General features: G+C 43.8%; 1 protein-coding gene across 3 annotated transcripts in view; it reads left to right on the top strand.

The window, feature by feature from the left end:
* The first annotated feature begins 7,709 nt into the window (after positions 1–7,709).
* Positions 7,710–14,913, top strand: part of Lmbr1 (limb development membrane protein 1) — a 145,913-nt gene continuing 138,709 nt past the window's right edge. For all 3 annotated transcript variants that reach the window (XM_021162298.3, XM_085836554.1, XM_021162300.3), the window contains exon 1: positions 7,710–7,966. In XM_021162298.3, coding sequence (XP_021017957.1) covers positions 7,901–7,966 — 66 coding nt within the window. In that variant the 5' untranslated portion in view covers positions 7,710–7,900. The remainder of the gene's footprint in view (positions 7,967–14,913) is intronic.

Here is a 14,913-nt window from a genome sequence, read left to right as displayed (position 1 = left end):
GCATGGTGATGTACGCAAGATTTTTTTTTTTTTTTTTTTTTTTTTGATTTTTCAAGACAGGGTTTCTCTGTGTAGCCCTGGCTGTCCTGGAACTCACTCTGGAGACCAGGCTGGCCTCAAACTCAGAAATCTGTCTGCCTTTGCCTCCTGAGTGCTGGGACTAAAGGTGTGTGCCACCACTGCCCGGCTTGAATGCAAGATTTTATTTCATCTACATTTTATTTATTTGTGGGTGTGTGTGCCACAGCATGCAATTGGAGGTCTCACTATGTTATGCACGCTAGTCTCAGAATATGCTTATTTAATTCTTTATCCAACAAAGACTCCTGGAGCTACTATTGTGTGTCAGGTCCTATATTGTGTCATCATCAGAGATACGTCCTCTTGCATCAGATGGGAACAAATACAAAGACCCATTATGCAGACATTATGCAGAGTGAGAGACCTTGGAACACTTGGCCCTAAGTTGAATGTCTCCATTAGACCCTTCCCTCAGGGTTCAGAGAGCCCCTTGAAAGAGGAGCCATAGGGGATGGAGGACAGTAGGAAAATAAGACCCTCTAAATTAACAAGATCAATACACATATTGACTCACAGAGACTGAGGCAGCGTGCACAGGGCCTGCACAGCTGGGGTCCTAGAGCAGAAAGAAGTGGATGCATGCTCCCATCCCTAACCCAGAAACTAACTCCAATTGATAGCCACTTGCAAATGAAAATTTAGTTTCCTCCCAGGGAGGCTCACTGGGGAAACAAACCACTCTTAAGAGGAGGCTGCACGCCAAGAAAGTGACCACAGAAAAGTAAATCAATGCATCTTTGGAGTTTCTGTGTCTCATAATGTGGCAGAATTAGAAAAATTATCGTATTTTTAATTTCTAGTATATTATATATTTTTCCTACTCTCTTTTTACCCTTTGGGTTCTTTGCATATATATTATGGCTTCCAGTGTAGTGTTTTTATGGGATTCTTGAGTATGAGAACAAGTGGGTCTCTGTTTCTTGTGATTTTTCTTGACTTGTCCAACTCTTAACTTGTGTTAGAGTTTGTTTTATCTTATAATATTATATTTTATCATTATTCCTTAGAAGCCCGTTTGTTTTCTAATGAGGCAGAAAAGGGAGTGGATCTAGAGAATAAATAGGGAGAGGAACAGGGGGAATGGAGGGAAGGAAATTGTAGTCAAGATATATCATTGAAGTGGAAACGTAAGGGTTCTTTGGGAAGTCAGTTGGATGGTGTTTTGCTGGGGCAAACATGTGAAGGAACGTTTTGTTCAAGTGGACACAGGTGGGAAAGGCTAAGGCAGACTCGTGAAGGAACGTTTCACTGAAGCAGACACAGGAGAGAGGATGTTCTGCTAAAGCAAGCAAGTGAAGGGACATGTGATGAAGGATTCTTTGTTAATGACACGCATGTATTCGTTCACTTTACATTGTTTAGTTGAGCTGCATTTGTTGGAACTCCACACAGAGAAATGCACCGAAAAACCTTTGGTGGTGGCTGCAGCTTCTTGTTGCTTCTGAGGACTTGGGCTGATTGGATGCATGTGTTCAGGCAAGACAAGTATTGAGGCAAGACATGTGGGGGACACGTGATGTTTGGACTCCACGGAGTGATGGAGACAGAGCTTGGCTTGTTGGTACAGCTAGCTGTGCAATGCTTGTGGATCTTGAGTCTTTGCTGATCTTCCCTTCCCTGAGAGAGGCACAGCCAAGAACTTCTGTTGTCCCTCCCAGTCTCTCCTGAGGCTGAGGCCTGGCTGTCTCTGCTAGGGTGTAATACCGCTGCTGATTCCTATTTGCTATCCTGACTCTACTGAACTAGATTTCTGGTGTATTTGTGAAGTGTTTGTGAGTGGATTGAGCTGGAGTGGATCGAGCTGCCACTGCTAACCTGTGAACTGAACTGCCGATTTCCAGACAACATAGGTGGGAGTTGCTCCAAAGAACCTTTCTAAACAGGTCCATTCTCCCCCTTGCCCCCCTTATTGTTTCTTTTCCACTACCTCTGGTGGGTGGTGTGTTATAAGAGAGGTTAAAGCATTTAAGAACTGCCATTAAAAATAAGGTTTGAAATAATTAAAGTTACATATTATGTGAGAAAAATCTATTTTCAATAAAAGGAAAAAGAAATTGCTTTATTGCCTATTTAGCAGATACATTCTGTGCATTATACATAATGTATATGACAGAAAGAGTACCAATATAACAGAGTAGAACCCAACATTAGTTTAAATATCACCATCACCATCAGGTCTTTGTAGCCACAAATAACCCTCACCTGTTCCTGCTCTGACTCCATTTCTGAGTGTTATTGTTCCCTGCTTTTCTGGTTCAACTGCACGTTTGCCTCACCAAATAACATACGACCTTGTTATGCATTGTTCTGAACTGTATAAAGAGATTCACACCTAATCCCCTGTAGCTTTCTTTTGCTCAACATTTTGCTTTATTAGCATTGGACCTGCATTGTCACTTGTGGTTCTTCTTGATGGTGATTCCTGGTTGTCAACTCGACTGTAAGTGGAATGAACTACAATCCAGAAATGGAGGGCACACCTGTGATCCACATCTTGTCTAGAAGACACAGGCTTTTGATCCAGATCATGAGGTGGGAGGACATACCTTTAATCTGGGCCACACTTTCTCTGGAAGCCTATATAAAGACAATGGAAGAAGGAAGGTTCTATTTTTTGTTTGCTTGTCCTCACCTTCCTAACACATCCATTCCTTCACTGGCATTGGCACCTACTTCTTCAGGATTCCAGCACATACAGAGGACTATTGGAGACACCCAGCACATACAGAAGACTATCGGAGACACCCAGCCTTGTAGGGCTTTCCATTTACATCTTTTACAATACTTGATGATCATGCCCTTCTAATAAAAAGCTTAGAATACTTAGTACTTGGTTTACACCTCACCTCACTTGCATTACCAAAACTCTCTTCTTAGGTGATACAACTCTGTCCCTCTAGGTGTTAGGAGTCTCTCGAGCCTTCTTCCTACTCCCAACCTGTGGGAGACTCATAGGAGTGGTCTATTATTGGCTTTGTTGGAGTAGATGTGGTCTTGTTAGAGAAAGTCTGTCACTAAGAGGTCAGGAGTGGGCTTTGAGGCTTCAGAAGCTCAAGCTAGGCCCAGTGTTGCTCCCCTGCTGCCTGCTGATCAGGATGCAGAGCCCTCAGCTACCTCTCTAGCACCATGTCTGCCTGTATGCTACCATGTTTCCCACCATGATAATGGACTAAATCTCTGAACTGTGAGCCAGACCTGATTAAATGTCCTCTATAATAGTTGCTGTGGTCATAGTGTTCTCTCACAGCAATAGAACCCTAAGGTGGTAGGGGTCATTGGTATAGACTCTTAACACAAATCTAGTCTGTGCACCTCTTATCACATGGACAGCCTCCACCTGGATCCAATACATAGTGATGTGTTAGAATAGCCGCTTGATTCTGAACACAGCACACCAGGCCAAAGCAGTCCCATGTGTTAAGAGGTTTATTGGGAGAGAGAGGGGGAAGGTGTCAGTGGAAAGAGAAGAGATTGTGTGTGTGTGTGTGTGTGTGTGTGTGTGTGTGAGAGAGAGAGAGAGAGAGAGAGAGAGAGAGAGAGAGAGAGAGAGAGAGAGAGAGAGAGAGAGAAGCGTTCCTCATATATATGGATGGTGATGTGCTCACAGGTAAAGGTGGAAGGTGAGCTCAATGGGTTCTGGGAATATGGTGGTCCTTGTCTTGGCAACAGGTGTGTAGGTTGAGCTGTTGCCTATGGGATGTCACAGGTTTTGGAGGTCCTGATGACAACACATAGGCTCTGAATTAGTACAGTAAGTCTCATGGCTTCATCCTTACCTGCTTCCTAGTCTCTAAACACAGTAAGGTCATATGACAATTATAAGCAGGGTGCTTGGTGACACTTCCCAGAGAAAAATTCAAGGCTCTATAGTGGATCAAACAGTTTTACAGAACAACTGTATTACGGATATTATTTTCTAAACTGTGTGTGTGTACTCATGTGCCACAAGGTACATGTGACAATTTATGGGAGTTATTTTTCTCTTCTATCAAATGAGTACTGGGAATGGAATTCTGGCCATTAGGCCTAGCAACAAATACCTTTACCTGTTGAAACATCTCACTGGCCAAATTAATTATTTTTAATTGGTGTATGTTCATTGTATGTCATTATGGATATCATAAAGGCATTTTTTCAAGTAAATTTTTATCACTTGCATTTCCACGCACTCTTCCTTTCTCTCTGGATAGTCCTCTTTGTTTCCCCATCCTTGCTGCTACTTACATGTCATATCTTGCTGAGTTTGGCATGGACTTGCTGAGTTTGGTATGGACTTGAGTATGACATGGTTTCCTGCCCCTGGAACAGAACTAGTAGGGTGTGGTTCACAAGTGTTGATGACTGCTATGGTTGTAAGGCTCGTTTGTATAATATTGTACATATTTTCACATTCCTTTTTTGAGGAATGTTCTGCCAAAGTTAATGACTCTATGATAGCCAGAGACAGCTTGAGTTCAGGAGGTGAGGGAGTGTCAGAACACTGTGACCTTCAGGATAATCCTTAAGGCTGTGGGAAAGAATGCTGAAAACATGAGTTTGAAAATATATAATTTCTTAACTATGCAAAATATAAGGATACAATATGAATTGTATAAGGAGCTTCACAGATCTAAAGGAACAGAGGCAGCTGCCCTATGAGCCAGACTGTCAGAAACATACTAAGGAAGGAGATAGAGATTTAGAGAGTGGTGATCGCAAGGCAAGATCCCACACAGCTAAGTTTTTTTGCTTATGCTTATGAGTTCAAGGTCAGTCTCAGACAAAGCTAATTTAGGTCCAGGTATAGTCAGAATGGTAATTTCAGGGTAGGGTCCCACCCAGCTATCTTATTATCTTGCGGTCCCTATCTAAGAATCAAGGGGCTGGGGTCAGGTGGTGTTGATTCAAGATATAATCAAAAGGGAACCTGGGATAATGACTGAATTGATATTTAAATAAAAGAGACTTTGGTCTGCAAGAGATGAGCTATCCAGAGAGTTTTTTTTTTTTTTTTTGAATATCAAGAGAAAGCTGTCTCAAGCAGAGCAGAATATAGAGAACAATCTGAAAAGCTAAAGCAGAGCACACACACACACACAGACGAAAGAGGGGCGGGGAGGGAGAGGGGAGAGGGGAGAGAGGAGAGAGAGAAAGCCAAAGCTGTTTTGAGCAGAGCACAGGATGTCAGTCTGGACTCACGCTTTGACTTTGAGTCATTTGCTTTGCAGCTCTCAAACACCCCTTCTCTCAGAACCCCTCTCCAAGCTGAGGCTGGTCCTTGGCAATGTAAGTATATGACATATACATATGTAATATTTTAGGTATAAATATAAAACCCATGGTCTGCAAATGAGTACAAAACATGCCATATCTGTCTTTGTCTTATAAGAGGGATGTGGGAAAAAGGTGGTTCAAGTAGCAGAAGTGATGGGATGTCTAACTCCAGCTTGCTTTTCTTTTTACTGGGTGCTGGAATCACTAGGGGTCACAGGAAGAGCAAGCTCTAAGACACAGGCCTTTTCCCAACACTGTCATCATTTTGATTTTTCCCACTGGCTGGAGCAAGTTACACAATCAGGGCCAGATTCAGGGTAAGTGATTCTCACTAGAAGAGAAGCAAAGCCAGAGAACAGAGATGTGGGCCAATCTGCTGAAGAGGTCAGCATAGGAACTTTGGGAAGGTCATGAAACAATCACCCCTCCCCCTGAAAATTAGCATTTTTCAGACCACAGGGTGGAACCAACCTGAGGGTGGGGACACATTCAGCAGGACTGACCATTGCTCACCTTCAGACAAGGGAAGTTCTTGTCACCTCATTCCCTAAAGACCAATCAGTTTAAAGGGTGCGCTGTTCTGCCAATCATATTGTGCCTAGTTGCTGATGCTCTGTCCTGCCCCTGGAAACCATATAAAAACTCGCTGAACTGGTGCTGGGGGTTGTCACCTCTCCTTCGGGTCTGGGACGATCCCAGTGCACTGGAACAATAAATTCCGTTTGCGCCGGGCATGGTGGCACACGCCCTTAGTCCCAGCACTAAGGAGGCAGAGGTAGGCGGATTTCTGAGTTCGAGGCCAGCCTGGTCTACAGAGTGAGTTCCAGGACATCCAAGGCTACACAGAGACACCCTGTCTCGAAAAACAAACAAACAAACAAACAAAATAAATTCCTTTTGCTTTTTGCATCAAATTCCGGCTCCACATGGTTCACTCAGGGGGTCCTCGGTAAGCTAAGGCTCTCTGGAGTCTTACAGTGCTTGATAGGGGAGTGGTGTCCATTTTTGAAGTTGGCTATCTTGGCTAAGTTTAAAAGTGCCAAAGAAAATGAAACAAATAAAACTGAATGAAAGCTGGGTAAGCTTCCATGAATAGCCCTGCAACAGAAATGTAAGGGTTTAAATGGTTGCAGTATTCAATTGGAAAGATGTGAAATACTTTCTGGAGTATCTGTCCCAGAGCTACACACGTCAAAAGCTGATGTGTTTATCCTTTGATTTGGACAGATTAACCCTGGAATCATCCAGAACAGTTCAGGTGGGTATTTAACCTAGCTCCCAGAATGCGGGTGTCCAGGAAAAGTCTTTTTCCTTGTTCTTTAGGGCTGAGACATTTAAAGACACGTCAAAGGCAAACTGGTTTGAATTCAAACACGTTGTTGCTGACTGATGAGCCTGCTGTAGCTGAAACACACTCTGGGAGCAAGACTCAGGTACCCCAGGCTCTTCTACCAAATTAACCCAGAATCAAAATTGCAAATAATCCTTTTAATTCCAGCTGTTTTGGCGTAGGCCTTTAATCCTGGTTCTCGGGAAGCAGAGGCAGTCGGATCTCTTGAGTTTCAGGACAACATAGAGAACCCTGTCTAGAAAATCCAAATCAACCAACCAAATACTCCTTTAAATTCCAATTTTAAAATAAAAATTGCATAATGAAGGGAAATGGCTGTGTTGGCATACTTAGTCGTGCCTCAAATCAAGGGCGTTGTTTAAGGCCTACAGAGGATCATTAACCGTCAGAGCCCATCTTCAGGCCTGGGGGCCCTAGGCTATCTCTGCTCTCCAGGACAGCGGCTCTCTTATCTCCGCAGAGGCAGGAGGACTTCAGAGTGCTAAGCTGCAACGGCTTTCCCGCTTTGCACTTGCTTGGGAGAGAAATTTTCCGTAGTAGGCCCTAGGTCTTTAGGCTGGTCGAGCCCAGTGCTAAGCTCAGATTCTGAGAGCAAGGATGGAGCAAGGCGTGATCCAAAAGCCCCGGGGTGATCCAAACGCTTCAACAAACAAGGGAGGGCGGGTGCACCTGTGCCCGGATCTCCCTGGGTCTCCAAATCCCGTTCGCACCAGGGCTTCCGCCTCTAGACCTCATCCCCTGCCTGGAGCTTCGGCCCGCCCTTACTCCCAGCTCTGGGCAATGACTAACAAGGCTGGACCACAACACTTCAGGCCCAGCTCCGAGATTTATGTCCTGCTGCAGCACGCGTCAGAAGGCCACTTCGGTCCAGGACCCTAAAAACCCCGCCCCCGTTCCTCCAGTCTCTCCCCAAGGAACCTAGCGACCTTCGGCCCAGCGCCCCACGCGCAGAGGCGCTCGTCTCTGACGTACGGCGCTCTCCGAGTGACGCACAAGTCCCGCCCCGCCCTCAAGCCCCGCCCAGGCTGTGGCCATTCCCCGCCTCCCGTGTCCTGAACCGCTTCTCCCCGAGCTGAGGCGGCGTTTTCCGATCCTGCTGCGGTCTAGGTGGCGTTTCTGTCCGGCCACGAGAGACTGTATAGCCCCGCCGCCCGCGGGCAATGGTGCGGCGGAGCGCGCAGACGCGGGCGGCCCTGCGGTGGGTATGAAAGGAGGATGGAAGGGCAGGACGAGGTGTCGGCGCGGGAGCAGCACTTCCACAGCCAAGTGCGAGAGTCCACGGTGCGTGGTCGGGCGGTTCCCTGGTGCTGCGCCGCGCGTTGGACCCAGGAGCGCAGCGCAGACCAGCACGGTCCCATAGTTTCTTCCCGGACCCCTCACGCACGTTGGCCTTCCAGCACCCCACTGGGTCTGCTGCAGACCGACTCCGACGCCCCGCATCACTTGAGACCCGGTCACCTGCTCCCCATCTTCTCACCTCTGTCACCTCCTGCTCTGTCACCCTACCTGCTCTCTCCTCTTGTAGGTCTCCCTCGCGCCACCAGCGCTCTCTCCCCGCCTTTCTGTCCTCTCCTTACCTTGTCCCTCCCCTTCATTCTAACTTCCTATCCTTCTCCCGTCACCTTTATACCCACCCCCCACTCCGTACCTATGTCTTCCTTCCGCTGCGTCACCTGTGCCCCTCCCTTACCCTGAGCTCCCTCCTATCATTTCTGTCCGCTTCCAGTCACCTGTGCCCACCTCTGGTCACCTGAGCTCGGCTCTCCTCCCAACACTTGTAGCCCTTCATCATCGGACCTCCCTAGTCACCTACACTTAACCCGCGTCCATTTCTCCTATACTCTCCCAATGCGTCCATTCAACTCATCTGCATCTTTATCATCTGCTTCACCATCTTCACCTGAGTTTATCCCGCATCTCCTGCTAACTGAGGGTATAGGCTGCCTCTTTTCTTCTAACCTGGCGTGGTACCTGGTATCTGGGCTGAGCTTGCTGTGGCTCAGGTGTTAGGTACAGACACCTGGCTTCCCAAGCTTCCAGCCCTGCAGTGGCTCTGGCCTCCCACCCTCATCCCCCCTATACTTACACCCTCTCTAAACCCCTTTATCCAGGACAGAGTTAAAAACTTCCCGAGGAGTGTAGACAAGTCTTTCGTAGGAAGGGTGAGAGCAGGAGCCTACAGTGCTGTGAAACAACTGCTCTGGAAAGGATGGACCCCTTTCATCCTGCTGTTTCTAGCAGGCCAGGAAGCCAGGTTGGCTTCCTAAGGTCTCTCTTGAGTGCCTTTCAGGATACCCTACACTATTGTAAATGAATTAATTTGTGTCCCCATAACTCTGCAAAGTATGTCCAAGTTACATATTTGCATTCACCTCTCTTCTAGTTCACGTTCCCCTCTCAGTCACACCCTTGGTTTGAGAGAACCATTCTGGTTCAGTTTGTGCAGTTACTGATTTTGAAAACTGAGAACTGGCTTGCCGAGTCATACTGAAGTAAGAGGAGATGCATAAATCTGAGTTGATAGAGTTTAGCACAGTGTAGTTGGTTAATTTTTATTTTTATTACTTCTTTGATTATTTCATACAATGTATTTTGAGCACATTCATCCCTCCCCAGTCCCTCCCAGACCTCTCTCCACATACTCAACTTCATGACTCTTTTTTTTTTTTTTAACCATTTGAATCAAATTTGTGCTGCATTTCCATGCTTGGGTGTATGGGCATTCATCGGAGGTTATGGTTGACCTATGAGTAGCACACTTTAAAAAAAAACCTGACTCTTTTTTAGCAGCTGTCAGTTGTCAGTAACTCCTCAGTTAGGGGTGGGTCTTCATGTTTACTTCTTTCTCCTTACTGAGATTTTTGTCTGGCTTGGGCTTGCCCAGGTTTTGTATGCACTGTTACAGCCACCCTCAGTTCATTTGTATAACTGCCCTGTCATAACTGGAAAACACTGGTTCTATATGGACATCCACTGCTTCTGGCTCTTACAATCGTTTTGCCCCCTCTTCCACAATTATTTTAAGTCTCAGGAAGAGGGGAATGATACAGAATTCCTATTTAGGGCTGAACATTCATTCTGTAGCCTCATATTCTTTGCATCTTGGCCATTTTGGGTCTCTACACAGAAAGCATCTCTGATGAAGGTTAAAAGATGCACTAATCTCTGGGTTTAACAATAAGCCATTAGGCGTTAGTTTAATATGGTTTTCAGTTAGCAATATAGTAGTAGTAGGTTCTGTCCTAGGGTCTATGCCTCTTTACCCACAGAGTCTTGTCTCAATTACAGTGCCAGGTATGAGGTTCATTTTGTGGAGTGGACCTTAAAGCCAATCAGAAAGTATTTGGTTACTCCCACAAATTATGCTACTAGGAAGGAATCTATAATTTTAAGTATGTCCAAGATACATTTCCTACAAAACATACTTGACTAATCATGGTTTCAGATGCAGAAATAGAATTTTGCTACCTTGCCAGAGACCCAGGCTTTCTCAACAGTTGTAACTTTTATCTTCTCTAAGAGTAACTGCTGCTCTGGTTTCTAAGGCTATAGGTTAATTTTGTTTTATTTTAAAAATTCTTTTATATGTATGAGTGTTTGTTTGTACTTATATCTGTATATCATGTATGTGCATGATGCCCATGGAGTCCAGAAGAGGGCATCAGATCTTTGGAACTGGAGTTAACAAATAGTTGTGAATTGTCATGTGGCTACTGGGAACTGAATCTGGGTCCTCTACCATCAAACTACAGTGTCAGCCCAGAGAAGTGGCAGGTTTACTCATTCCTCTGTGCCTGGTGCACCTGGCAGTAGACATCTGCTAGTTTCTGAAAGTTCTCTCAGGGTGGATCTGCTCTGACACACTCAGGAATCTGAAATATGACTGCTACGGCAGTACAACTGTGCCCTTTAAGTTCTGAGAGCTGTTTTTGGGAAATCCTAGTGAGCACAAGTAGATATCTCACAATTCTTGGAAATGGGCTTGGAAATGCCTGTATTACTCCTTGTTTTTAGCATATTTAAGGTGGATGTCTAATTATTTCAACAACCTACATTATCTTCCTCATTGTATTGTCCTTGTGCTTTGTGAAAGATCAGTTAGCTGTATTATATGGTTATAATTCTAGCATTCCTATTCTGTTCCATTGGTCAGTACTTCATTGATTATTATTATTATTTTTGATTTTTCGAGACTGGGTTTCTCTGTGTAGCCCTGGCTGTCCTGGAACTCACTTTGTAGACCAGGCTGGCCTGGAACTCAGAAATCCACCTGCCTCTGCCTCCCAAGTGCTGGGATTAAAGGCGTGTGCCACCACCGCCTGGCTACTTCATTGATTATTTAAGCTTTATTTTTACTTTACAAAAGCCCTTTGATTATATTCTTTGTCTTCAGATTGTGCTGATTCTTCTGGGTTTTGATTCTCTGCATAAACTTTAGAATGAGTTTGTTTATATCTACAAAGTAACTTGCTTGGGTTTTGATTGGAATTGCATTCAGTTTGTAGATCAAATAGGGAGAACTTACATCTCCCTGTTCATGAACATGGGCTATCTCCCATTTATTAAAGTTATTTTTAGATGTTTTCATCAGAGTTTTATGGTTTTCTTATGTATATTTTAAATATGTTTTGTTAGATTTCTGCATACTCTGTTAACATTAAATTTTTTTTTTTTTTTTGGCATGCTGGTGTAAATGATGTGTGTTTTATATTCAAGTTTCACTTGTTCCTGTGCTGGTAGCACACACCTTTTAAAGTAATTAATTAATTTACATTTCGATCAATTGAAGCTTCTCCCTCCTTTCCTCCCAGGCCCTCCCTCTCCCTGCCTATCTCTCCCCCTCCATCACCACCCTTCCATCTTCACAAGAGAAAGGGAGGCCTCCTATTGATATTAACTTGCCTTGGCAAATCACATCTAGGACTAGGCACATCTTCTATTGAGCCTAGACAAGGCATCCCAGTTAGGGGAAAGGGATCCAGAGGCAGACAGTATAGTCAAAGAGAACCCCTGTTCTAGTCTTTAGGGATCCCATAGAAAGACTAAGCTTCAAATCTGTTGCATATATGTAGGAGACATAGGTATGCCCCTTTCATCCTCTTTGGATGGTGGTTCAGTCTCTGTGACCCCTCCTATGGGCCCAGGTTAGTTGATTCTGTAGGTTTTCTTGTATTTTCTTTGACTCCTCTGGCTCCCTCAATCCTATCCCCCACTCTTCCATAAGATACCCTGAGCTCTGCCTAATGTTTGACTGTGGGTTTCTGCATCTGTTTCCATCAGCTTCTGGATGAAGCCTCTCAGAGGACAGTTACACTAGGTTCCAGTTTGCACGTATCAGTAATGGTGGGGTCTCAAGTTGGGCCAGTCGTAGGTTGACCATTTCTGCAATGTCTGCTCCATCTTTATCCCTGACATCTTGTAGGTAGGACAAATTGTGGTTCGAGGGTTTTGTGGCTGAATTGGTGTTCCATTCCTCCATTGGAAGTCTTGCCTGGTTAGGTGTTCGGTTCAGATTGGTGTCACATACTTTTATTCCCAGAATCTCCATAGGTAGAGACAGGCAGGTCTATGTCATTTTAGGGCTACTCTGGTCTATATGATGAGCTTCATGCCAGTCAGGGCTATATAGTGATACTCTGTCTCAAAACAAAAAGCATGCAAACAACAGCAAAACCCTGACATAAAAACTGAGACCAAGCCAAAACAAAAATTTCACTTGTCCATTGCTGGCATATAGGAAAAGTGATTGACTTCAGCATTTTAATCTTGTGACCTTCACTCTTGATATAATTATGTATAAGTTCTAGGTCTTTCTGTGTATTCATTCAGTTTTTTTTAAATTAGATAATACAACCATCTGTGTATAAAGGCAGTTTTACTTGTTAACTTAAATCCTTTTTCTTGTTTTCCCGCATTAAATAGGATTCTTAGAACTGCGTTGAAGAATGAGAAAGGGTGCCCTTGCCTTGTTGTAGGTCTTAGAGAAGCTTTGCCTTTCTCATTATTTTCTTTCTTTCTTTCTTTCTTTCTTTCTTTCTTTCTTTTTTTTTTTTTTTTTTTTTTTTTGGTTTTTCGAGACAGGGTTTCTCTGTATAGCCCTGGCTGTCCTGGAACTCACTCTGTAGACCAGGCTGGCCTCGAACTCAGAAATCCGCCTGCCTCTGCCTCCCGAGTGCTGGGATTAAAGGCGTGCGCCACCACGCCTGGCTCTTTCTTTCTTTCTTTTTTTTCTTTTTAGGACCTCTGCTCGCTCTGGTTGGCCCCACTTGGACCGGCTGCCTCCAGTCAGCTCCACTCGTTCAGTCTCTGCTTGCTCTGACCCAAAGATTTATTTACTATTATACATAAGTACACTTTATTGAGGATTTTTGCATCAATATTCATAAGGGATATTGGTCTGAAGTTTTCTATCTTTGTTGGGTCTTTTTGTGGTTTAGGTATCAGAGTAATTGTGGCTTCATAGAATGAGTTGGGTAGAGTACCTTCTGTTTCTATTTTGTGGAATAGTTTGTGAAGAACTGGGATTAGATCTTCTTTGAAGGTCTGATAGAACTCTGCACTAAACCCATCTGGTCCTGGGCTTTTTTTAGTTGGGAGACTATTAATGACTGCTTCTATTTCTTTGGGGGATATAGGGCTGTTTAGATCATTAACCTGATCTTGATTCAGCTTTGGTACCTGGTATCTGTCTAGGAACTTGTCCATTTCATCCAGGTTCTCCAGTTTTGTTGAGTATAGCCTTTGGTAGAAGGATCTGATGGTGTTTTGGATGTCTTCAGGATCTGTTGTTATGTCTCCTTTTTCATTTCTGATTTTGTTAATTAGGATGCTTTCCCTGTGCCCTCTAGTGAGTCTGGCTAAGGGTTTATCTATCTTGTTGATTTTCTCAAAGAACCAGCTCCTTGATTGGTTGATTCTTTGAATAGTTTTTCTTGTTTCCACTTGGTTGATTTCACCCCTGAGTTTGATTATTTCCTGCCGTCTACTCCTCTTGGGTGAATTTGCTTCCTTTTGTTCTAGTGCTTTTAGGTGTGTTGTCAAGCTGCTAATGTGTGCTCTCTCTAGTTTCCTTTTGGAGGCACTCAGAGCTATGAGTTTTCCTCTTAGAAATGTTGATGCAAAAATCCTCAATAAAGTTCTTGCTAACCGAATCCAAGAACACATCAAAACAATCATCCATCCTGACCAAGTAGGTTTCATCCCAGGGATGCAGGGATGGTTCAATATACGGAAATCCATCAACGTAATCCAGTATATAAACAAACTCAAAGACAAAAACCACATGGTCATCTCCTTAGATGCGGAAAAAGCATTTGACAAGATCCAACACCCATTCATGATAAAAGTCTTGGAAAGATCAGGAATTCAAGGCCCATACCTAAACATGATAAAAGCAATCTACAGCAAACCAGTAGCCAACATCAAAGTAAATGGTGAGAAGCTTGAAGCAATCCCTCTAAAATCAGGGACTAGACAAGGCTGTCCACTTTCTCCATACCTATTCAACATTGTACTTGAAGTCCTAGCCAGAGCAATTCGACAACAAAAGGAGATCAAAGGGATACAAATTGGAAAAGATGAAGTCAAAATATCACTCTTTGCAGATGATATGATAGTATATATAAGGGACCCTAAAAATTCCACCAGAGAACTCCTAAGCCTGATAAACAGCTTCGGTGAAGTAGCTGGATATAAAATTAACTCAAACAAATCAATGGCCTTTCTCTACACAAAGAATAAACAGGCTGAGAAAGAAATTAGGGAAACAACACCCTTCTCAATAGTCACAAATAATATAAAATATCTTGGCGTGACTCTAACTAAGGAAGTGAAAGATCTGTATAATAAAAACTTCAAGTCTCTGAAGAAAGAAATTATAGAAGATCTCAGAAGATGGAAAGATCTCCCATGCTCATGGATTGGCAGGATCAACATTGTAAAAATGGCTATCTTGCCAAAAGCAATCTACAGATTCAATGCAATCCCCATCAAAATTCCAAATCAATTCTTCAACGAATTAGAAAGTGCAATCTGCAAATTCATCTGGAATAACAAAAAACCTAGGATAGCAAAAACTCTTCTCAAGGATAAAAGAACCTCTGGTGGAATCACCATGCCGGACCTTAAGCTCTACTACAGAGCAATTGTGATAAAAACTGCATGGTACTGGTATAGTGACAGACAAATAGACCAATGGAATAGAATTGAAGACCCAGAAATGAACCCAC

Source organism: Mus caroli, unplaced genomic scaffold, assembly GCF_978045245.1.
Source record: "Mus caroli unplaced genomic scaffold, Mus_caroli_1 scaffold_4, whole genome shotgun sequence".
Taxonomy (NCBI): domain Eukaryota; kingdom Metazoa; phylum Chordata; class Mammalia; order Rodentia; family Muridae; genus Mus; species Mus caroli.
Note: the sequence above shows the minus strand (reverse complement) of the source record. Positions and strands in the feature narration are given on the sequence as shown.